This window comes from Lissotriton vulgaris, chromosome 3_1 (assembly GCF_964263255.1).
Source record: "Lissotriton vulgaris chromosome 3_1, aLisVul1.2, whole genome shotgun sequence".
NCBI classification, from domain to species: domain Eukaryota; kingdom Metazoa; phylum Chordata; class Amphibia; order Caudata; family Salamandridae; genus Lissotriton; species Lissotriton vulgaris.
This window is the reverse complement of record NC_141689.1, coordinates 12,749,068-12,773,396: the sequence shown is the minus strand read 5'-3', so window position 1 is coordinate 12,773,396 and position 24,329 is coordinate 12,749,068. Positions and strand designations below refer to the sequence as shown.

Sequence of the window (24,329 nt, the reverse complement as noted above, 5' to 3'; positions counted from 1 at the left end):
TCCATAAAAGATACAGTAAAAAAATCAAACAATAATGAAAATTACACCACATAAAATATAAAAAAGCATTTCATGCAGCTAAATCTTCATAACATAAACAGTACAAATGAGTAAAACTCTGTGGGGCTGTCCACACCCGCGTGCAAAATAAACCAATTTACCAATGCAGGCCACACAAGTTCAGTCAACTCTGGAGAGCCTAGATCTGTAAGAGGCCCACAAAAAACTTGTTACTGCACAGAGTGTAAAGGGGTTACGTAACAACTGTACGTGCAAGAGTGCCACTTTGGCCTGCCTAAACATCAGACTTTTTAATAAGGGTCGAGGAAGCGTTTTCTGGGCAAAGAAAAAAATGAACACAATAATACAAAATGTAACGTGTCCTGAGGAGATCGAAGATTGCAGCCACAGGGACCTCTTTGGTCAGACGGAAAAACGAAAATATCCGGAGATGCTAAAAAATGATGAGGCTGATGGAATCTAAAACGTGTGATTAGAAATCTATCATGAGCTCTAGTTAGGCCGAGGGGCATGGTTCAATACACAGGACCGATGTTAACATTACATAGGACCTCACCGAGGGGTTACTAAGCTCAGTGTTTTCGCGATTCGTATTAAAGAATTTGTGGTGTAGGTCTTTTACAATTTTAACGTCCCTGAAACTTAAAGTGTCATGTGCAAGAAAAATGTCTGGCCTTCCTATGGCCTGGAAGTACTCCTTTACGTATCGTATCCAAGGGATTTTATTGCAATCATCCAATGCCAGACAATACGATAGGATCATGCACTTTAAACCCTTATGTTCGCATGTCCATATATTTAACCAGCCCACTAAAGGTGTGATTGCCACTTGATCAGCCAGATAACCAACCCCTAGCTCTTCATGCACAGACCAGGCTGGCGTGCCTTGCGGGACTCTCAGGATCTGGTGCAGAGATTTATTTTATATAATTAAAACATTTTTTGAGTTCTTTGCATGCGCGCATCACCAAGCCCAAAAAAAACGCAGCGCACCTGGATGTGATTAGCTCATATGCCCCCCCACTACTACATCTACAAACAACTGCATGCATAGTAAATATAATATGTGCATGCATGAGAATTCACTTCTATTCTTATCTTTAATCTAATCCTTACTCTCCCCGGGAGCACCAAAACAATGTCAGACCTAAACATGTAGGAACATTAAGTAGATATAAGAAAGAGAGTGTAATTAATTTTTCTGTAGTTTCAGGAGGCTCAACTGTCCTGATGAAGATCTAAAATAATATAGATCGAAACGCCGTCGACCTACCCAAGGAAATTCCACTTGTACCATTGTATATAATTGTTGTGTGTGTTTACCCTTGTTGTGTGTGACAGTTCGTTCACTTTGATCACATATGTCACGTCCTGCACCGTACTATCTCACTTGAGCACCTGAAATACAGTGTATATATGTATATATATTTAACTTTGTGTCTTGCTATGAGAAAAGAGTAACAAAATAAAAAAATAAAAAACCCAAATTTTATCCTACTACCAATGCTCCCTAGCGACTTATTAAATACTCGCTAATACCCTTGTCTTCCTTGAAGGACCACATAAGGCCTACTCCGAACCATTGTTCTAGAAAATCATCGAGATTTATTTTCCGCCACCTGATACCTGTGTGATGGCACATACCCTCAAACTTCGCTGCCATATAAAACTCTAGAAATGCCTTTAGGCTCATACAATTTTAAGATGACTTTGGGGGCCCATGAACCCAATCTATTTGCAAAGCTAGTGATGGCTCCCAAGGATTTATTCAGGTCGCTCATCTTCCCATCTAAGAGGGCTTCGCACTGTAATTTGTCATCGAATAACACACCCAGATAAGGGAAGGTCGGGACTTTACCAAGAGTATGTTTGCCAGTTTTAAAACTTTTTGTCCGCAGCCTCCCGGGGACCGGCCAGTAAAACGTATGACTTTGTAAAATTAACAGACAGGTCGAGCTGTCCTTGAATGCCACAAACCATCTATTAAAACATGCAAGCCCCGGCCAATACGGACCATGAGCACCGCGTCATCAGCATAAAGTTGTCCTAGCAAAGCTCTCCCGCCTACTCTAGGGGAGTCTGTCTGGAATGCCAAAAGGGCAGCCTCAAGGCCAAAAATATCAACTGAGAATAAGAAAGGAGCTAAAATGCAGCCTTGACGCACTCCCCGTGTACAATTAAAATGATTAGACAAGTCTTCCTAATGGGAAAATCTCACTGTCACCGTCGTGTGGGCATGGAGGGATATAAGTAAATGGACAATGCATGGATGCACTCCCATTGAGGTTAATATGCCCCACAACTTAGTCCTGTTTACCCGGTCAAAAGGGAATGTAAGATCCATAAAAACAAAGTACATAGTGCCCGGTTGTGCCACTGTGTATTTAGATATCAGGAGATAAAGGTTGAGACATTGGGCCTTAGTTGACAAACCTTTCCGGAATCCATATTGGACATCTGATAAGCTCTGGCCATCTGTGGACCACAAAGACAATCTGGATAGGAGTAACTGACCCAAGACATTGACTAAGGCATCAATGAGGGATATTGGATGAAAAGAATGTGGGTTATCCTTATCTAATTTTTTAATGTTGCCATTATAATGGCAGTGGACCAGGAGGGCAATATCCCCTTGGAGGCTGCTTCATTTAAGACTTTGGTCAATATAGGAGCCCAGACCTCAATGTTATCGCTGAAAAGGTTGGGCTATGCCATCGGGGCCCGTGGCCCTGTTTAGTGCCAACAAATTGATGCTTGAGGACACCTCCTCCAGAGAAAAACTAATGGAGGAAACCACGGGGCATGAAGGTATGTCTACGCATCGGTCGCCCTGACAGCCTACATTGTAAACTTTTTCTTAACGGGATACCCACTGATCTGGCGTAATGTGATGGTACATAGACAGTTTAACTGGGTTTGCAAAGCATGGGCAATTGATAATTTCCCAAAATAAGGATGAATCCCTCAATTTGTCCTCTTTGGTTAAGTCCTCCCAAGCCTGCTTTTGAAGTTTGAGCCTGCGCTCTTTCACCGTCTCTTTATTATGGCGTCAGCACGAGGCCCTCTGTCTTTCTCCATGGCACCTGTTTCAGGGCTACTTTTAGCCTTCGTAAAGCCTGCAAACACTTTTGATCAAACCATAAGGGGGAAGCTGGGGCACTCCCCGCTGCCTGTGTGGTTAAAAGGCCAGAAACTACCTGAGCGTTGGAAGAGAACGAGCTTAAAATGTCCTCGCTCGGTGTATGAGGATCCAGACATGCACCGTTCTCTTCCTGACAGGAGGAAAAAAGGCAATAGTTAAAGGCCTTTAAATCTATGCTCGCCCATCGAAAGCGCCTACCCTGATCAGTGAAGGTTAAAGATGCCTGGAGCTTTTGAGGGCATATTGGGGGTTGCCCAGCCCTGTCAGCACAAGTGGTAGTGGATTGTGGTCACTAAAAGCACTGTGCTCTATATCAAATGAGCCGGGGATCACTCCCACTGGTGCTGTCATGAATATAAAGTCTATGATAGATGCAGAATCACTTCCTTTATAGGTCGGGGGCAATTGAGAAATAGGCCCGGAATACCACTGGTCGAGGGTGTGTACCAGGTTATGAGTAAGAGGTTGTTGAACACCTTCCCTTCCATGGTGGGTTCCGTGTCGAGGTCGTCCAAAAGCGGGCAAGGCTGGGCAATCAACTGATTTTTCACAAAGGATGGGCACAAATGACAGTTGAAATCACCCACTAAAGTAAGGTTCATGTGCCCACAGCCCTCCTCCTTTATTGAGTCCAGGGCGCAATTTAAGGCATTGAGATTGGAAGAATTGGCATTAAAAGATTGATAATAACAAGTGTAAGTGCTCTCTCCATGGGAAATTCTATACCCTGGAATACGTGAGAGTCCCACTTTAAAATCTTTATATAGTTCTAGATCCACAAATAAAATGAGGCCCCCGCTAGCTCATCCCATAATTGAGTCTGATGCTGGGCAGAAGATACTCTAATACCCGTCCCTAAAAAATGATTATTAGTCTCCCAGGTTTCCCGTAGGCATATGATTTTGTATAAACTAACATACAGCAGCCATCTGTCATCAGTAAACTTGGAGGACAGACCTGTCACTTTCCTGGCGATAAGACTTAATTCTCTACCAGGAATGTGGTTGATGTTACTGGCAGGAGGTAATAAAGAAAGAGGCGCTTAGGATTCACCTGGGGCATGTGTTCAATCACAGGAAGTGTGTGAAGGAGGGAAGCTGATAAAATCACATTTGGGCTCGATATTAGTGAAGGGCTAGCTTCCTCTACACTCTGTCTAGGAGGGCCTTGTTGTTGGATTGAACAGACAAGTGTCTCCTCAACCTCCTGAAGTCAATCCAACTCATTCAGATCTGCAAAGGGAGCATAAAAGCTTGAAAGTAGCAACAGCTGCCCCATGCCTCCTCCATTAAGCCTGCCCCTTGTGAGAGGTCCCTCCACCGAGGTGCCCATGGGAGGTCTATCGAAAAAGCCCAGCGGGACTAGTTTAATGCATGTGGTTGGGGAAAATAAGTTTGATGATTTACCGTGCTAACTCTAGGTATCGTATTGAGGTAATGATGCGTCTTTCTCAAATATTTTTCTTAATCAGCATATCCATGCCACCCTCCTCGCCATCAAGATATCATTATGATCCCTGACATAATAGCCAGAGTGCAGGGCCAGCCAATTTTAGTGTAGTTCCTATATTCCGGATAGGTTCTGTGCATCGGAATAATATGGTCTAATATATTTTGATAGAGACCTAGTCGACATAAAGTCTACGTCACATCTATAGGATATATTATTCCGATGCACAGAACCTATCTCTTGCTTCCAAATACCGCCATTATGCCCTATATGTTGTTTTACTTCCCTGTGCTCCAGGAGAGAGCAGGCCTGTCTAGAAATGTGTATGAACTGAAAGAACTGTGTACTAAAAGCACCTATAATTCAAGTACAAATGTAAATACTTAATAATACTTAGTGTGTTTGATTGACAGGACAACTATACTTTCCTGATAACTTGCATTGGTGTAAAATGCATTTGAAAATAATAAACTATTAACAAGTCTAACAAAATAGAGTCCAAATGGAGGGAGGCAGAGTCCAAACGGAGGGAGGCAAGATGGCGACCGCAGCGGTCGCGTGAGCTAGCTGCTCCTGCCGGACCTCGCGGACATTGGCGTCCGTTCGCTGATGTAGGGGTCTGAAAAGTCATTAGAAGCTGTCCTGCCGCTGGCCATTCGATGCACATTTCAAAAAAAGCTCAAAAGTCTAGGGATATTATTTTTAAATTCACCTTCAAACTTCAAACTTGGACGCCGATGTGTTCACCATCGGTTGCGGTGCTGATTGAGGCCGGAGCCGGATTGCGGAGACTGCAGCAGCTGCGTTAGAGGCAGTGGGTGGGTCTCGCAGGACGGCAAACCTGCTGCAGTTGGACAGCGGGAGCTGGCATCTCTGACAGGAACGCGAACGCGGCAAGTGCTCACAAAATGCCTCCCAAAGGTCGGAGGGGCCGTGGGCAGGAGGCCACCGGTGTCGAGATGCAGGGGGAGCCCGAAAACTCGGGTGTGGACAATGTAACTATACCAACGCGAACAGCTGCTGGAGCACCTGCTGGAGCACCAAGAAGCGTAATGAAGGACAACATCCAAGCAGAGGCTCGGGCTAAAGAGCCTGAGAGAGCTGAGGAGAAGGAGAATGCAGCATACGAAGCGTCCAAGATTACAAAGAGAACTAAAGGTATTCCTGAGCTGTTTAGTTCAATGAAAAGTAAAGAGACTTTAAAAGGAACTTAGAATGTTATGAATCAAGATACGGTTAAAGATTCAGTGCCTATCGAATCTGTAGAAGCCTTAATTGAGCGTGTGGAGAATGGGCTGGGGCCACAAGCAACCTCTGATAGTATGGAGCTCAATGGTGCACAGCTAACTGAAGGGGAGATTGAAGAGAATTTGACAGAGATAGTAGAGAAAGATCTTGCAACAGAGGGGATTTTAAACGAAACCTCACCTGCTATTTCTCCCCAGGCTAAGTACATAGAAAGCACAGATTCAGCAGACTTTTATTCCCTTTCGGAGCATTCTGTGTCATCTACTGAAGATCTTGCACAACAGTTTGCTATGCAGATGAGTATGGCTGAAGGAAGCCTTAATAGTAGTTACGAGGCTGAAGAGCAGGAGTTTGAGCACACGGATGGCCATACAGTACGCAGATTGCGCTTGACACAGGAGGGAGATAAAGATCGTAGAGGTGCTGCATCTTTTTCTGGAGAAGAGCAAACTGAAGAAATCTCACTTGACCTTATTTACAAGACTATGATGTTGAATAGAGAGGAACATAGGCAGGACAGTTTAAGAGTGCAGAACTCATGTAAAAAACTTCAAAACTCAGTTAGACGTGTGCTAAATCACAATCAGAGTTTTTGGGCAGAGAAAGTGAAGCTGAAGTGCGCATATCTACACTGGAGGATGAGGTAACGCAACAGAAGAGGGTAATAGCTGCACAGCTGGCTAATAAAGACGATATAAATTGGAAAGTTATTGACTTAGAGAATCGCTCTCGTAGAAATAACTTGCGGTTCTTACAAATTCCAGAAGGAAAGGAGGGGTCAGATCCTCGAGGGTTCATTATTGAGCTTTTGAAAACATCATTTCCAGATTCTACAAGATGGGACTAGGATCGGGAAGTAGAAAGAGCACACCGGTTTCCTTTTAAAATTAGATCAAATTATTCGGAACAGCGTGACCAAAAACCAAAAGCTATTTTAGTGGCATTCAATAGTTTTTTGGCACGAGAGGAAATATTTATGAAAGCAAGACCTGATAAGAAAATCAAAGCTCTTGATTGTGATTACTTTGTACGCCCTGATCTCTGTAAACAAACCGTGGATTTGAGATGGCAAATGCGACAACTTATACCTGTTTTTCAATCCAAGGGAGCTCAAGCCTATCTAATGTTTCCCGCAAAAATGAAAGTTGTTCATAGAGAACGCACGCACTATTTTATGACGTCACTTGCACCTAAGACCTTCTTGGACACAATGTAATTAGGCCAATTGAAATGAGTATACAAAAATTCTAATGTTCTATGATTCATTTATGATTTTGGTACTGTTGGTTTGTTCTACTCTTATGGCATAGGCTTCTCTTCAGTAGGTCGGTGTGTAAGACTTTTTCTCTTATTATTGAGCTTAATCAAAATTAGTAATATGTTCGCGGGCGAAGGCAGGTAGATGGGGGAAAGCTCGCATCAACAGGACCATAAGTCCAAAAGCCTCAGTAAAGGGTTGGGGGGGACACTTGGTTGGGGGGGTGCACGGGTGGTACACTGGGGGGTTGTAGGGAGAAAACGTGGGGAAAAGAAGTTCTTGAGTACAGCGAACTGCATATTGAGAATGTCACTAATGATTTGGCTTTAGTACGGAAGACTCAGTACTTTACTGTGTTGGATTGGTATGACTTATCTTTGTTATTGATCCTATATCGAAATTTACGATTAAAAGGGAAGAATATTTTTGTGGGTTACCTTGGTAGAACCGAAATAAATGATAAATGGCAACTAAACGATTAAAAATTTGCTCTTTAAATGTCTCAGGTTTGAATAATGTGATAAAAAGACAGAAAGTTGCTGCTGAATTAGGATATATAGCACCACATATAGTATGTTTACAGGAGACCCACATACTCTAGTCAAATAGAGGGGTCTTAAAAGAACTTGGATTCTCACTTGTGACTGCAACCGTACAATCTAGTTTGATACGGGGCGTGGCCATTATGTGCAAGGGTAATAATGTAGTATCAGGCAGAAGATTGGCCGACAAAAAGGGAAGATGGGCAATAGCCGAACTTAATGTGGATTGTAAAAAATTGACACTATGTAACATCTATGGCGCAAACTTAGAGGATCCAGATGCCTTAGCCGAGATAAATACGGAATTAACTACCTGGCCCCAGCCTATATTGATTTGTGGGGATATGAATATTAACTTGACGAATACTTCTATGAAGGATGGGTTGGCCAAGTATAAGGGTCGCAAGCCAAAAGTATATGAGGCTTTATCAAGCTTACTACAAGATCGTGGGCTGGTGGATGTGTGGGGGTATTTAAGACCACAAGATAGTGGAAATACGTTTTATTCTCACCCTCAAAAAAAGTTGGTTAGACTCGAATACTTTTTTGCCCCTGTATCAGCAATTCAAGGTGCGACAATCTCTGTATACCCCAGAATCTCATCAGATCATTCCCCGATATTGCTAGAAATTGGTATGGCGTTAATTAAATCTAGACAAGCCAGCTTTACATTTGACAGAAAACTAATCTTCAATGCTGATTTTAGAGATCATATTAGGAAGTAGATCAAATTATTTTTTGAAGAGAATAAGGGATCCAGTTCACAGGCCATAATATGGGATACTTTTAAAGCTGGGTTTCGGGGAGAATGTATTAATTTTTCCTGTAAGAGTAAAAAAAAAAGCTAGACAAGAGTTAGATAGATTATATTTGCAACTAACTCAATCTGAAATATTACTAATGCAGGGAATAGTCAATAAGGGGAGCGATCTAACCATACTGGAGGACAATGTGGCTAAGGACAGAGCGAAAGTATTAGGATTATGGGCTGAAGAAAATGCAAGGAGATACTTTACATCCAAGATGGATACATATGAATATGGAGAGGCAATTGGGAGAAAATTGGCGACTCAATTACGTATAAAAGAATCAGCCAGAAATATTGCCCAAATGTTAGATTCTGCTTGGGTGGCACAATTAGAACCACAAGAGATACTTAAGGTCTTTCAGCAATTTTATTCTGAGCTATATGAAGGATCCGCTGATGATGGATCAAACTGGTGCGCAATACTAGCAGAAGGCATAAAAAGGGTCGATTCTATAGAATCACAATGGCTAGAAGATACGATTACAGAGGAGGAGGTGGAAAGGGCTGTTAAAAGCCTAGCCAATGGAAAAGCTGCAGGCCCTGATAGATTACCTAGTGAAGTATATGTACAATTTTACCAAGATATTAAAGAGGAACTATTAAAAATCATGCGAGATGCTCAGCTGGGATATCCACCAAAAACGTGGGCAGAAGCCACAATTGCAGTCTTCTGTAAAAAGGGTAAATAACCAGAACTAGTAGGGTCTTATCGACCGATATCGTTGTTAAATGCAGACAACAACATATATTCTAAAATATTAGCCAATCGGTTGACTGATTGTATGACTTCCTTAGTTTCATATCATCAACACGGATTCATCCCAAGAAGGGGGACGGTAGAACATGTTAACAAAGTTATTTCTTTATTTGATATTGCCTCGGTGAAAAAGAACGATTTAGCGCTGATTCTGCTAGACGCGGAAAAAGCGTTTGACCGCGTGCAATGGGGATATCTGTGGGAACTAATGAAAAAAATGGGATTCGGGCCAAAATTTATTAGAGCAATCCAATCTTTATATTTACATCCTGTGGCAAAGATATCACTTATGGGTTTACTTTTGGAAACAGTTATATTAACACGTGGTACACGACAAGGGTATCTCTGCTCCCCCCATTTATTTGCCCTTTATTTTTTTATTTTTTATTTTTTTTAGTGTATCTTATATAGCGCACGGCTACCCAAACGGAGTGTCCCGGCGCTTGCATTGGGAACCCGTCCTGGCTTTTCCCTGTGAGATAACCCGTACTGGGCATCCCCAAGGTGAAAGCCAGGCATCCCGCCGCGGGGGGCCGTAGTGGAGATTAAGCAAGCTATTGCCCAGAGTTGCAGAGTGTGAACCCGTGATTCGAGTAGGCACCGAAGTGAGAATTATCGAGTCCGTGGACATTTGGGCCCAGACCCTGCCGCGTCGGGAATTGGACCCTGGTCCCGGGTCTGACCTCAGCTTCCAGGTATGCCTCCTCTAACCATTGAGCCACACTTCTCCACATAAATCCCCTAATAGAGTTATTTAGCCGGAATATCTTGGTTCCCCCTAAAAAGTTCAGGATTATTATTTTTCGTTTTTTGCATATGCTGACGATATAGCAGTGGTTGCAACCGATCTTGAAGCTGCAATAAAAGAAATAGAACGGTTAGCAAAGGTATTTGGCACCATAACTGGATATAAATTGAATGAGTCAAAAACTCAAATTCTTTGCTCTGAGACGATTAAATGGCAAGACAGTAGGGTGGTAAAAGAAGTAACGTATTTAGGCATTTTGATCAGGGCAAATATGGCGGAACTAGTACAAGTAAACTGGAATGTGTTAATGGCAAAAATTATATTTATTTAGATCTATACCTTTAGAAATTACTAAAGATAAAATACAGGCGCTGCAGTCCAAATGTGGGAAATTCATATGGAGCCCCGGGAGACCTAGGAGGGCAATGAATTATATGATGTTGCCGTACTTAAGGGGAGGGATGGGGGGTCCAGACTTTTTTCTCTATTATATAACCTGCTTCTTACTAAAAATGAAGGTTTTGATTACTGGAGAGCAAGAAGCTGAAGCTGCTAACGCTCCGAACATTTTTGACATACAGCTAGGGCCAGATGCAAAGCATATCCTAGTCAAAGAGATTGGTGGGAGCTATTATAAATGAACAAGGTTTAAGGTAACCCTGGGGGCATTTAAGGTCTGGAAATGGTTTACAAAAACTATGGACTTAGCAAGAGTATCATACTATACTCCGCCTAATGCACAAAGGATCTTACCTGGAATTTTTTCAGATGTAATGACTGCAAAGTGGCAGCAGAAGGGTATCAAGATTTTAGGACACATGGTAAACGAGAATGGGATTTGTAAATCTTTCGAAGAGATCAAGGATAAATATTCACTGCCCAGATGGTACTTTTTCAAATATTTACAAATTCGTGATTACTTGAATCCAAGAGGTATGAATTTTACTCAACATCAAGTCATTGAAGGAATTAGCAGATCAGTTAAAATTGGAGTGATATATCAATCCTTGGTCTTAGCTAAGAAGGATGATATTGAGAAAGTCAAGCTGAAATGGAGAGAATCTCTTGGAGACTTAGAGATGGAAGTTAAGGACCTTTTAATATTGTCAAAGGAGGCGCTAATGTCTGCAAATTTGAAAGCTAAGTTTTTTAAAACGTTATATTATACTCCTAAGCGAATGGCAAAATGGGGAGCTGGAAATGAAGGTAAATCCTTCCGGTGTGGGGATAATGATGCTGGGGCGATACATATTTTTTACAGTTGCGTTAAGCTACAGGGGTTTATTGAACATTTGGAAAAATGTATTTCTTCGGTGATTAAAACAACGGTTGTTATCTCCCCAGCAATGATGTTGTTAGGCAAAATCCAAAAAGACAATTTATCGGAAGCACTTTTTCAATACCGACATTTCATTTTCTTTGCAATGACTGTTGCACGCCTATGCATAGCCATGGAGTGGCTACAGGAAAAAACACCGGATTTTCATCAATGGCGTGCTAAAATGCTGAGTTTATATAATTTAGAGTGGAATCTATTTTCAATTAAAGGATCAAGGAAAAAGAGACTGGGTATAAAAAATTTGGAGCACATTTCGGGACTATTACGAATCATGTGTTTTTCTCCTTTGAATGTAAATATTTACCTTTTATGATCAAGCGATATATATTGCTATTTGTGTTTCTGTTTGCAGTTTGGCTGTACAAGAACAATAAAAAAACAAAAAACAAAAAAAACAAGTCTAACAAAATAAAACGGGCATCTTCTGCTTACTTTGGGAGTACTGAAATGTGGGGATCCAGTGAAATATGGGGGTCATCTCCCTCTACATGCCATCAATTAAGCACTACGTTTACACCTTTAGGAATGTCACCTATAAATCATCAACATCATGTGTTTAAGTCTAATTAGTTGAACTGAAGCCAACGGACCTTTCAACATTAAATGCATTAAAGTGCTTGGTGTGCGGCTGCCCAGGCTAGGTTTGACCCCCAGGGAGCCAGCGCACACAGTTTGGGAACCACTGGTGTAGATCATTGGTGCAGGTTAGCAGTGAAGGCCATCAGTGACAGTCATCAGTGCAGGCTATCAGTGATCACTGGAGAAGCCTATCTTTTTCCCATCCAACATTAATTTGTTGGTCAGTGCTGCCACTGATGTTGGAGTGTGCATTTAAGCAAATGTACAATATTTAAATAATAATCAGCAGATACATCTATGATTTGTTTTGTCAGCCATAATGAATTGCCGTCTTACCCTTCAGCTTTCTCCTTTACTTTCTGCAGCTGCAGGGTGATGACGCCGGCTGAGGAGTCTTTGCCTGGGTAGACCTCCGTGGAGATCTTCTTCTGATTCTCGTCCACCATGATGATCTTGATGCCTTTCCCCTTCAGCAGGTCACTCTTCGTGAGGACGTTCAGGTCCAGCTCGGTCGCCGGGCAGCTTGTATCCTGCATTTTCTTCACATAATCATTGACTTCTTTCTGCTGAACTTCTGTTAATTTCTTTTTTGCTCCCTCAACTGGTGTCTTTTTCATATCGCTTTTGTGTTTTTGTTCAATGAAGAATCGCTCAGTCTTATTCCTTCCAAGAATATTGTCGACAGTTTTACCTGCTTGCTTATTCACGGCTGCACGCAAAGGTTTACTCACAAACCCGTTTAGGCGGCTTGAAAGCAAATCAACAAAGTTATCATTTATCTTTTGGGATATCATATCCAACAGTTGCTCTTTCATTTTCTCTACAGCTGGGAAGTTGCGGCGTCCATCATCCTTATAGGCGGAAGTGGATTCTAGCCCATCACATTCTTTGACTATAAACGGAATGACTCGATTGTCAATCATGTCTTGAGTTGGGGCAGAATTTACCATCCGCACAAACTCGACAGTTCTTTTTCCGACTTCAACACTGAGTTTGAATCCTTTCTGGATGACTCCTTTTACTTTGGCCTCGTCCAGGATTTTCAGAATGCCATCTTTCATGGAGTTGAGGTAACTAAAGACCGTTGCAACAGTGCTGTAATCATCAGCAATGTCATCGACAGCAGACTGGCAAACATCTGCCATTAGACTGGTCATCTTCTCTTTATTAGTGTCTCGAATCTGAAAAGACAATGGATTTTCTGTTTTTAGGGCCATCTCTGGCACGCCATTGACAACTGTGAACTTTATAAGTGTTTGTTTCAAAGCTTGATTCTGCTTTACTGATTTTGCTATCATGCCTTTAAAGGCTTTTTCAAATATTTCTTTGAAGACCCCCTCGAGGGCTGCGTCCATGCCATAATCTAATGCTTGAATAACTCCTTGTTTGGCCATTTCCTGACCAGTATACTTCACTGCCTGCACAAGGTTCTTCTTCATGGCAGAATTTGAGGCGAGGGTTTTAATGGAGTTAGAAAGAGTATTTTTGGAAATGGCAGAGGTGGCTGATGTTACAGATGTTTTAACGGAAGATACAATAGCTTTTCCAGAACGAATGATGTCATCGGCAAGAGATGCAAATGTTTTTGTTCCATTGAGTAGACCTTTTGTCACTTTAAAAACCGCCTGTGCTGCCTTTTTAATGATGCTAAATCCTGCAGTTATGAGTGATAGCCCAATACTGATGGCCTTGGATATTGCCCATTCTGCCCAATCGAATGCCCCTTTTATCATCCCTTCGATTCCTGATATCATGTCCGATACACCTTCCGAAATCAGACCCATTCCAAACTGACTAGCCGTCCCACAGGTAAAAACACACACAAGAATCCCAGCGAGGACCTGCAAAGCACCAATTATGAAGCAAATGAGAGCACTGATGCAGAATTCTGGTTTCTTCTCGACTTCAAACACAAAGGACAGGCCATAGTCATACAGCACGTTTAGTTCATCGGTTGTTATAGGACTGTGATCAGTTGACAATGAGAAGACAGCCTGGTCCTTGGTAATAGCGTTGCTTTTGTTCTTTTGGAACTCAGTTAGCTTTGCAATGGATTTATCGATGTAGTCGATCCAGGACTTGAATAGACTCTTACGTGTCTGCATTTGTTTTGTGAAGTTGGGATCGTCTCTGTTGTGAGGTTCAAACTTGGCTAAGCAGGACATCTGGCAGGCAACGGTGGTGTTTGTCACCTCTGATACATAGATTTCAATCATTTTTTTGGATTCATTCAAGAGATCCAATGCTTTCTGCATGTAGCCTGTCTGTCCCAGATTAATTGTAATGTAGGCCTGATTGTAGAGTGAGACAGCACGGTACACCCGATCAGTCTTCTCTGCTTTCTGCCAGAATGATAGTGCACCATAATCTGATCCTTTATTCTGTGTGTGGAGGTACATGCGATCCATAGCCTGTTTGATAAAGTCGTAGAAGTTATCTGTTTCCCCTCGCAGAAGGCTGTCTGATCTCTTCTGAATTACTTGGCCAAGGTCTTTTTTGAGCTCGTTGATGTCTTTGTGTTTATCTATGTCCTTGTCATGTAGTGTGAGCCAAAGAGCCCAGCTCTCCTTTAACGCATTGAGAGCCGGGCGGTAGTCTAGCTTTGTCTGAGAGTAATCAAAGGAGCCCCTGTCATCCGATGAATCAGACGTCTTATAAATATCACGTTGTTCAGCCTTATTGTACTTTCCCTGAAACACATTGAGATGTTCACAAAACTTCTGAAAGAGTTCTTCTCGCATCTGTACTTCAAAGAGCTCCTCAGTCTCCATCTCGGTGATGTGCGTTTTCTGGTAATCTGCTCTGAGTTGTCTCATCACCTCGATGGGTTGATCCTGATAGGATGGTGATAGTTCATCATAGTTTAATATCATTTGGACTATGCCAGGGTTTCCTTTGCGAGAGGTTCTGCCAAATATCTGCTTTTCTACCCTCATGTTTGTGGGAAAGTGGGTGAGAATCACAAAGAGCCCTCCACATTTATTTACATCTTTAGTGATTTTAACATCTGTGCCTCTTCCACCGAGGTTTGTGGCAATGATAACATCTCCTGCATCAAAACTTCTTGTTTCAATATTGTCTTTATCACTTCTTGTGTACAAAGTTATTTTATCTGGCTTGGAAACAGCTTTTAATTCTATTAACTCTTTTTGAAGCTTTTCAGCTGTTTTCACATCTTCGCAGACAACTAATGCTGCTTGGCCCTTGCCCCACTGGCTTGGACTTGTGCGCTCCTTCACATGTTCACAGATACTTTTGATCCAGGCTTCATGCCCTCCTTTAACCTGGAGAGTTGGTAGCTCAGTCTTCTTGGTATGGCGGTGAGTAGGCATAACATAGCAGGATACTTTGTAGTGTTTTTTAAGAAACCCAACCTCTGCTTCATCCCCTAGGGTCCCAGAGACCCCGAACATGCCTGTGCCTTTAGTGTATCGTTGAAGGAAATGGAAATTTGACATGAAGTTGGTGACGTTTGACAGTGGTGAGATCGCCAGTTGGTGCTTCATCTCCAGGAACTGCTGTAAGCCGTCACCCCAGCGCTTGTTCTTCTCAAGCACACCGGTGGCTTTGAAGTCCACTGGGATGATGGAGTGGTATTCATAGATGGGCGAGGTGGACTTCACTCGACTCATGTCTGTGGCTGATTCTATCATGTACTCTCGATCCTTCTCCATCACGATTGCCTTCATAGCATTTTCCACGAAGACCTTTATCCTATCCCGGGTATATTCCTTCAGGTAGGCTGGCAGGAGAATAAAGGTCTCATCCTTACTCTCGTGTTTATCTGGTGGCTGATAGGTGTCTGAGTACCTGATTCGTGATTCCAGTTCAGTGACCGCTCCTTCTATCAGATCCTTCTCGCTCATCACCACACAGGCACAGCCACGTTCCTGGAGAAGAATGCGAATTTTGTCATGATCAGATGAAGATTTGTTGTCTGATGTGGAAGTGATTTCAAATTCAAATGCTTTACCATCCTTTACCTGATAATATTCAAAAACAACAGCATCTTCAAGAACCTTCTGAAATATAGACAAGAGATCTCGCTGCTGAGCCGGCCCCAGTTTATCCATGAGCTCTTTGATTGCAGAGTCTTGTGGCTCTTGAGTGATTGGCTGCTCAGGCTCACCCAGTCTGGATTGAAGCTTCTTCACATCCTCTTCAGTAAAGAGCCCCAGCTGCAGTCCTGGCATTAGAATATCAAGGGAGGAGAAATGCTCTGATGTGTTCGGCCCCATGACAGCTGCTGCAGTAACTTTGTGAAAGTATTGTGTTCCTGTTGCCCAAAGAATGTCACCAGTTTTGGCCTCCTGGATGCGTTGGCAAGTGCACATCTTTGCCCAAACGGCTGCCAGCAGTTGTTCTAAGTGTCGCATTCCTGTTGCTGCATGTGAAAGGTAAGTGACTTGGACGCCGCTGTCTAAGGTCATATAGTCCACTTCATCCACAATGGATATGTCAAAGGTCCGGTCTCCTCTGGTTTTGCCTTTTTCAAACTCTTGTTTTAGAATGTCGGCAGCAAAGTTTCCAACAGTGCCGTACACAATATCAGCTGCATACGCCTTTTTAACTGCCTTGTCAATTTCTCTTGAGTCAGTACATTCATCTAACCCTGGAGGTGGAACTACACTACAAGACACATCAAACATCTTGTAGAGTTTGCTCCATTCCTCTTGATCTCGACGGGCAAGCACTGGTGAACTTGTGATGACATCAACCTTCTTTCCACGGATGGCATGAACAAGGGCGAGCATGGCTACAATGGTAGATTTACCCTCTCCAGTAAAGATCTCCAAAAGACAACCATTGCATTCAGGGGCTTTGGACATGAGAAGAACTAATAGAGCTGCGAGCTGAGTGATGCGAGGAAAATAGCCCTCAATCTTCTCTCCTGACTGCGTTACAATTGTCGTGGTATCTTGAACAGACACACACAAGCCAATCAAAATTTTCACTAGCGTCTCAATATCAGGATTTTCAAAGTTTATTGATTTGATCATAGCTATACCTTGTTCCTTCATCTTTTTATCCAGATCTAAGGTTTGATATGCAGGAAGCCGAGCTCCAACTTCATTCAGCAGTTTTTCCAAGACAGACAGAACTTTTTCAGGATAGTTGTTTTTCCTCATTTCCGCTAGCATGGTCTTTAAATCCTTGTCCTTCTCATTATTTACCTGTTGCTGCAGAAGCAGCACAGGATCCTGCTCCTTCAAAGATGCAATGGTCGTGTTTACATCAATCAGATATGTCTGCACACATTGAAGGATGGCCTCCACCTTCACTTGTGAAATGCTGCTCTCCTGCACCTTCAGAGTGAATTGAACTGCCTGGATTGGGGTCCATGCTCCACTGAATAATATGTTCCCAAGAAAGTCTTGGCTGGTGCTGGAAAGCTCAGAAAAGACAGCTCTGGATAGTTTCCCAGCTAAGGTCTTGTTTGTGTTGTACAGTACCTCTACGATATGAAGACGAAAGCTGGATATGTCTTTTGTCTCCTTTGAGGACTGTGTTATCCCCTCTTCTTTCAGTGTTACCTGGATTGTTGCTTTAAGGAGACTCAACTGCTCAGTGAGTGAAATATTCTCAACATAAAAGGCGTTGTCCAAACCTCTGTGACACCAGATGGGTATGTCCTTCTTCATTAGGAACTGGGCTACAAGGTACTGCTGTAGTGTTCTCATCCGGTCACCGATGTCCTGGGATTCCATACCCTTCTCTTCTTTGATGTTGATGTCAAGCAAGAGCTGTTTAAACTTCTCCTCTACATTCTTTTCCTGCAATTAAAAGAAACATATTTTATTTACCTTATCAGTTTATAGCATGAACAAGGTCTCTATTTTACAGAAACAATAGGACCGATCGATTGCCTTGTGTGTCAGCCTTGTTGGCCTGGCATGAGCTCTGTCCTGTCCTAAATAATTAATTATACTCTATAAAATATTGCTATGGTCTAAAAGCCATGCTTTATTTACTAAGCGTGTGTGCCGATCTTGTTATTGTGTAATAAGTCGGTGCTACTGGAAGGAGTTATGTGCTTGCACTTTGATATAAAACATATTCAGAGCGTGTACATCCTCATCCCTCTGAACTTGCCAGTAATGTAAGTTTGAGAAAATGTCATTGAAACCAATCAAGTTCTACAGTTTTATATCTTTCATAAATTCACATGCTTGAATCAACCCCGTTATCATGGTGGGAGTCAAGTCAAAAGTGCTGGAGTGCCAGTGTTACCTCACCCACAGGAAGTGGGTGCATATGTCTCAAAGTGTGTCGGGTTTCGTCGTGCTGTTCTATGGGACCTGAAGATGAAGATGCTGCAGGCGGGTCGTCGAGACGAGTTCCGGTGGATCCACGGGTGGATCTGAAGAGGTGAACACCTGAAAGCAGAGGGGATAATGTTCAAAGTCACTAGCCAGTGACCGGCGAGGAACCAGGAGGGAACCAGTCATTGTCAGGTGCAAACAGTTGAAGAGGTGTAGCTTCTCTCTGCAGCCATGTGGACATGAAGAGGTAAAGGACATCCAGGAGTTGATCACGAGCTGTCCCACGCAGGCTCTGGCTGATTGCGGTGTTGGCAACTGGATTGCAGTAAACAGGCCTTGGCTAATGCAAGCCACACAGGAGTCAAAGAAAGCTTTTTACTCGGACCAGCAAGGTCCGAGGGGCTGTTCCTTATCACAGGAGCAAGGGCCATTCTGGAGCAACCAGAACAGTGTCATTGATTGTGGATTTCGTCGCCAAGATGGCCACTAGCCAACGGGCCATTAACCGGGATGACGCGTCAAGTGGCAAAATGCAAAAGGGCCCCACGCAGATCTCGTTGATGCTAGAGGGCTGATCTTTGGAGCAGTTGCTGCTCGGTGATAGGGCTTCTCAAACCCCAAAGCACAGCATTGAGGATGCCTCGGGTGCTGTGTGGTCAGCTCCTCGTGGATCTTCCAAGATGGCCGGTCCCATGTCTCTTGGTGCCTCCACGGGTCTCTTCTTTTCAGGGAATGTGGATCGGGCTCTGAGATGTCTGGGAATCCAGGTGTTGTCGGGCTCTGGGCTTGGGCTCCGGCGGGAGGCGGCAGCAAAGCAGTCGTCAAGTTGCTGGATGGTGCCTGTATTCACAGGGTGGTCATTCCTTGGCCACAAGGGAGATTCTCTTCAGTCTTCTGTGCAGCAGAACGTCGACGTCCAGTTTATCTTCTTATTTCAAGTCGAGTTCAGGATGATCTGAAGTCTTAGGACACAGCTCCTACTCTTAAACCAAATCTAGGGGCCGGATCACCTGCTAGGTCCCTCCTCTGGGTGGGACCAGGAAGGGGGGGGTTACACCCCCTTTCCTTTGTCCAGTTTCACACTAGGACTAAGGCTGGAAAGCCCCAGCTCCAGTTTGAACTGGCTTATGCACAGGGACACCTTCTGTGCCCCAGGCATGTCTCATTCTATTCAGCCCTCCCTTACCCACTAAACAAAATCCTGTCTGGGGTGGTGCAAGCACCTCCCCTGACAGGTAACCCTTTGTCCAAGCCTCCCAAGCTGGAAGGACTACCAGCAGCAGGAGGTCAGACTTGTGTCTGTGGTGGCAGCATCCATTTTGTGATGCTGAGGCTCATGTTTAACTTTACCCGGGTTTCAGGTTAGGTACATGTTGTCTCCCTCTGGAAGGGTGGAATGCTACCCCCGTCGCCAGAATTGGCGAGGGGGTAGTATTCCAAGTCGTATGACACCTTACTCGACATGGTTTGATAAAGCCAACACAAAGATAGCATTTAACCGCGAGGTTCATAATGCACTTAAAAGTATATGGTATGGCAATATCATGAAACAGCTAAAGGACGTTGTTCCGAAAGCTGCAGACAGGCTCAGCTCATGCCAGAGAACCATCTCACATGAAACCAAGCAATCTGCCTCCAGGATTGTCGAGGCCTGCCATAGGAGTGACTTATAGGTTACCATGTGTCCATATATGTTAGATATAGATATACTATATCAAAGTAAGAGGTGATTACACCAACTTACCCCAGCTGAGTGAACAGCCAGTTGTGTCAAATAGCTAGGCCAGGCCAGGGGTGGCACAATACATGCTGCGGCCCCTGGTAGGCCTTGGATACACCTATGCCCTTGGTACCTAGGGTACACTGTTACAGGGGCCTATAAGGTGAACCAGTTCCAATTGGTAATGCACCTAGAGTGCATTGGTATTAATTTAGAGAGAGAACAGCAGGCTGTGGGTCTGATTAGCAGGCCCACAGTCACATTAAGTCAGAAACCAGTGAAGCAAAAAGCAAAAATTTGGGGTGACGATAGGATAGCAGACCCTACTCTCCTACAATGACCATGCCAGTCCTGGTATTCATTCACTGCACAGGCTCTCCATGGAAAGGTTGAGCGCTCTTAAACCAATGTGTATCCCCAGTAAGGAGATTTATCAATGTGTCTGCATTTCATAGAAGCCTAATTAGCATCGCGCAGGCTGCAACACTAGCTTCACAATGCCCATAATTTGTTCTCTTGTTCTTGGAAGGTGCCAATAGCTAAACCTCCACGTTTGGGGAATGCATGTTGTCTGTGCAATCTACCATAGACAGGAACACTGATGCACCAACCCCACTTAAAGAAGTGCCTGTCTGTGATGTTTTCAGCATGTCTTTCACATATTTTTAAGTTGCTCAGGCTAAAAAGTTTAAGCTCTCCCTTTCCTGTGATCTTTCATCCGGGTGCTTATATACTCCCTTTGTTTTATAATGTCATGTGATTCCACTGAAAGTCTCAATTTGAAATTGAGTGAGTTGGTGCACCTCTCACAAAAGATACATGTTTCCTTGAAACCTTCTAGCAGGCCTTTAAGTCCCAAAGTCAGGGTGCTCGGTTATGAGTGTGAGGGTGGCCCTGCATGAGCAGGCCACCCTTAAAAACCCTGGAGTCCATTCTCCAAGCTTTGTAAATGAACCAGACATTATGATATAAAGTGGCATTGCGATGCCCTTCTCTAAACTGGCTGGAACAAACCTGGGCATGTTTAAGGGATGTTGGAATCATATCCCAACACTGTTTCCAGTGTTGGAGGTATGATACCATCCACTGGTCCCAAAATGGAAGTTTAGTTTGGACTGTTCCAATGAGGCACAGGGTCAAGACTGATTTGCAAATGGCTGGAAGTAAACTGGGGTGTTATGGTGAGCAAAAGAACAATGGATTTAACCCAGATCTATTGACTGGGGGTGAATGTTTGATTTGCTCTGCATTCCATCCATCATCTGTGTGCCTTTTTCTTTCTTGCCCTAAGAGCACCAGGTATGCCCCAACGTGGGTCCCAGGCTCACTGTGCCACTGGATTCATGATAGCCTGGCTGATGATGGGTGATGCCCCACAACCGGTCCCAAGATGTTTGTTTCTGGTCCAGGGAGGTCTTGGCTTGGCAGTTCGGTCTGGACTGTTCCCATGAGGCACAGGGTCAAGACTGAGTTGCATATGGCTGGGTCTAAACAGGAGTGGTAGGCTGAGCAAAGGAGTGTTGAACCTAACCCAAATCTATTGACTGGGGGTGAATGGTGGATTTGCTTTGTATTCGGTCCAACATCTGAGTGTATTGTATTGTATTGTATTTATTATTTGTATCGCGCAACTGTCACCCTACGGGTATCCTGGCGCCCAAACAGGAAGTAGTCAGATGGAACAACAATACACTAGCTGTCATGACATGTAAAACAGCCACCAGATCTGTTAGATAGAATCAAGGAGATTATACTTTGGCAAACAACCATGTTTTCAGACTTTTTCTGAATCCAAGCAGAGTGTCAATTTGCCTGATGTTCTGGGGAAGCTCGTTCCACAGCCTAGATGTGGATGTGCAGAAGGCTCTGCCTCCCATCCTCGATCTCCACCAAACCCAGGCTAGAGGAATGCAGGGACCTAGTGGGCTTATACCAGTTGAGCCTTTCCTGTAAAGGAATAGGTCCCGTGTTGTGCAGGGCTCTGTACACAAATCATAGGGACTTAAAAGCGACTCTACTCCCGATTGGCAGCCAGTGCAGATCTCTGAGCGCCAACGTAGTGGAAGAGCTAGAGGTCTCTTAAGTGCCAGCTTGGCCGCTATGGACTGGACCCTCTGGAGCCCCTGTAAGATGTATAAGGGGGCCCCTAGATATAGGGAGTTACAGTAGTCCAGTCTGGCCAGGATCACACTCCTAACCACTAGCGGTCTAGACTCATCAGAAAGAAGGGGTAAAATCTGTCTGAGCGCTTTAAGCAGTCCAAAGCAGACACTGATGGTTTTATAGGTCTGAGAGGTCATTTGGAGATCCGCATCAAACAGTACCCCTAGATTGTACACAGTCTTAACTGGGATGCAAGGATCAGCTCCCGGTGCAAGCCTGATCTCATAGGAAGGTTGTTGACTTAGTTTGGCTGACCAGCAGTAGACTACCTCTGTCTTACCCTCGTTGAATTGGAGGGAGTTTATTTTCAGCCATCTGGAGACCCTGCTCATGCAGTTCTGAAAGGTCTCCATGGTCACCGCCTGTGGTCCTTCTAAGGAGAACACCAGTTGGGTGTCGTCAGCGTAATTTATCAAATCTATTCCATAAGATTTGATCATGGGGATCAGAGGCTGCAGATAGAGATTAAAAAGAATAGGGTTGATCGAGGAGCCCTGAGGGACTCCATAACTGACTGGGGACTTGGAAGATGAGAAGGGTGCTAGGGTCACCATCTGTTGTCTGCCTGTCAGGTAGGATTGTAACCACCTCAGGGCCTTGCCCTTCACGCCCAGTTTTTCCAGCCTGCTTAGCAGAACTGCATGGCTAACCGTATCGAATGCGGCCGACATGTCCAACAGCACCAAGACTGAGGAGTTGCCAATGTCGGCTCGCATTCGAAGGGTTGCCAATGCAGTTTCTGTTCCGTGGCCTGGGCGGAAGCCAAATTGGTCCTTGTCCAATAGACAATTGTCTTCCAAATTTCCTGACAGGGATCTACTGACCAGCCTTTCCACAATTTTTATCGGGTAAGGCAGGAGGGATATGGGCCTGAAGTGTGCCGGAATAGTAGGGTCCAGCGGAGGCTTTTTAAGCAGGGGGGTAACCACTGCCTGTTTCCATGCTTCCGGCACTGTGCCTTCCTCAAGGGATTGGCGACAAATCTGATGCATCCAGGGGAACAGCTGTGGCCCATATTCCTTCCATATCCTGTGCGGAAGGGGGTCTAGAGGCGACCCTGATGACACATTATGGGCCATGGTAAAGAAGAGCTCCTCTGTAAGAGGGATGACATTTTCCAATGATGACGATATTGGTTTAGGTTCCTCTTCTTCTATCTGTGCCACTGCCTCTTTGCAGCTAGTCCTTTCCTCCTTCAGTCCCCCTACAATTTTAGCAATCTTTTCCTCAAAGTGGGATGCAATCTCATCACATAGTTCTTGGGTAGCAACCACCTTATTACTTATACAGGTGGGGTGTGAGAGATCCCTTATGATATTAAAAAGGGTTTTAGTACTGTTAGGGGACTGAAGGATAGTAGTGGCATAGAAGAGTGCCTTAGCTTTGGCAATAGCTCCTTTATATTTTGCCTGTTCCATTTTCAGCAGTTTTTTATCCGGTTCCGAATAGCATCTACGCCATTTCTTTTCTGCCTGTCGGCGTGCATTGCGTAGGGATTTCAACTCCTCATTAAACCAGGGAGCAGATGGTTTCCTCTTATTTTGTATATTTTTCAGAGGGGCAAATGTATCCAGGGTATTTATGATGTGATTACAGTACTTTTGATAGTTCAGGTCTACCGATTCCTCTGGATCATAGGATATGTTGCTTATGAAGATAGGCTTTGTTTTATCCTTTGATAATTTGGACCAGTTCCGTCCCTTCCTATAAGTCACCGGGCACTCACTTCCGTTCCCCTCAGTGAGTATGGAGATCTGTAAATGGATTAGGGAGTGGTCGGTCCAGCACTGAGGTAGGATATCAACCATCCTAGTCTCAGTCGGGTTGGCGAAGACCATATCTAGGACATGTCCCCCTGAGTGGGTTGGTTTCTGTATCAGCTGATCAATGCCTCAGGTACCACAGTTGTCCTTCAGATCCCTCAGGTAGCTCCCCAGGGATCCATTGTCCCATAGATTAAAATCTCCCAGAATCAGCATTCTGGGGTGAGACAGGGCAAGGGCAGCAATGGTGTCAAACAGCGCCTGGTATTGTGTTTCCGCACCAGGTGGTCTGTAACATATCAATCCAGTCAGGATCCCACCTTTTGGTTCTTGCAGGGAGAACCCCAGTAGCTCCACCTCGCCACCCCGTCAATCTGTAAAGGGGAAAAGTCCCACTTGTCTTTATAAATCACTCCAAGCCCCCCTCCTCTACCCAGTGGCCTAGGTTTATGGAATAACTTATACCCTTCCGGGCACGACAAGCCCAACTCAACAGAGGTGTCCACACTAGTCCACGTCTCCGTGATGA

At 44.1% G+C, this 24,329-nt stretch overlaps 2 protein-coding genes across 2 annotated transcripts in view; both read right to left on the bottom strand.

The window, feature by feature from the left end:
- Nucleotides 1-24,329, bottom strand: part of LOC147725825 (uncharacterized) — a 962,593-nt gene that overhangs the window by 737,462 nt on the left and 200,802 nt on the right. The gene's annotated exons all lie outside the window — the stretch shown is intronic.
- Nucleotides 1-24,329, bottom strand: part of LOC147725826 (uncharacterized) — a 295,047-nt gene that overhangs the window by 69,940 nt on the left and 200,778 nt on the right. The window contains exon 5 of the mRNA XM_086960002.1: nucleotides 12,228-17,665. Coding sequence (XP_086816128.1) covers nucleotides 12,228-17,665 — 5,438 coding nt within the window. The remainder of the gene's footprint in view (nucleotides 1-12,227; nucleotides 17,666-24,329) is intronic.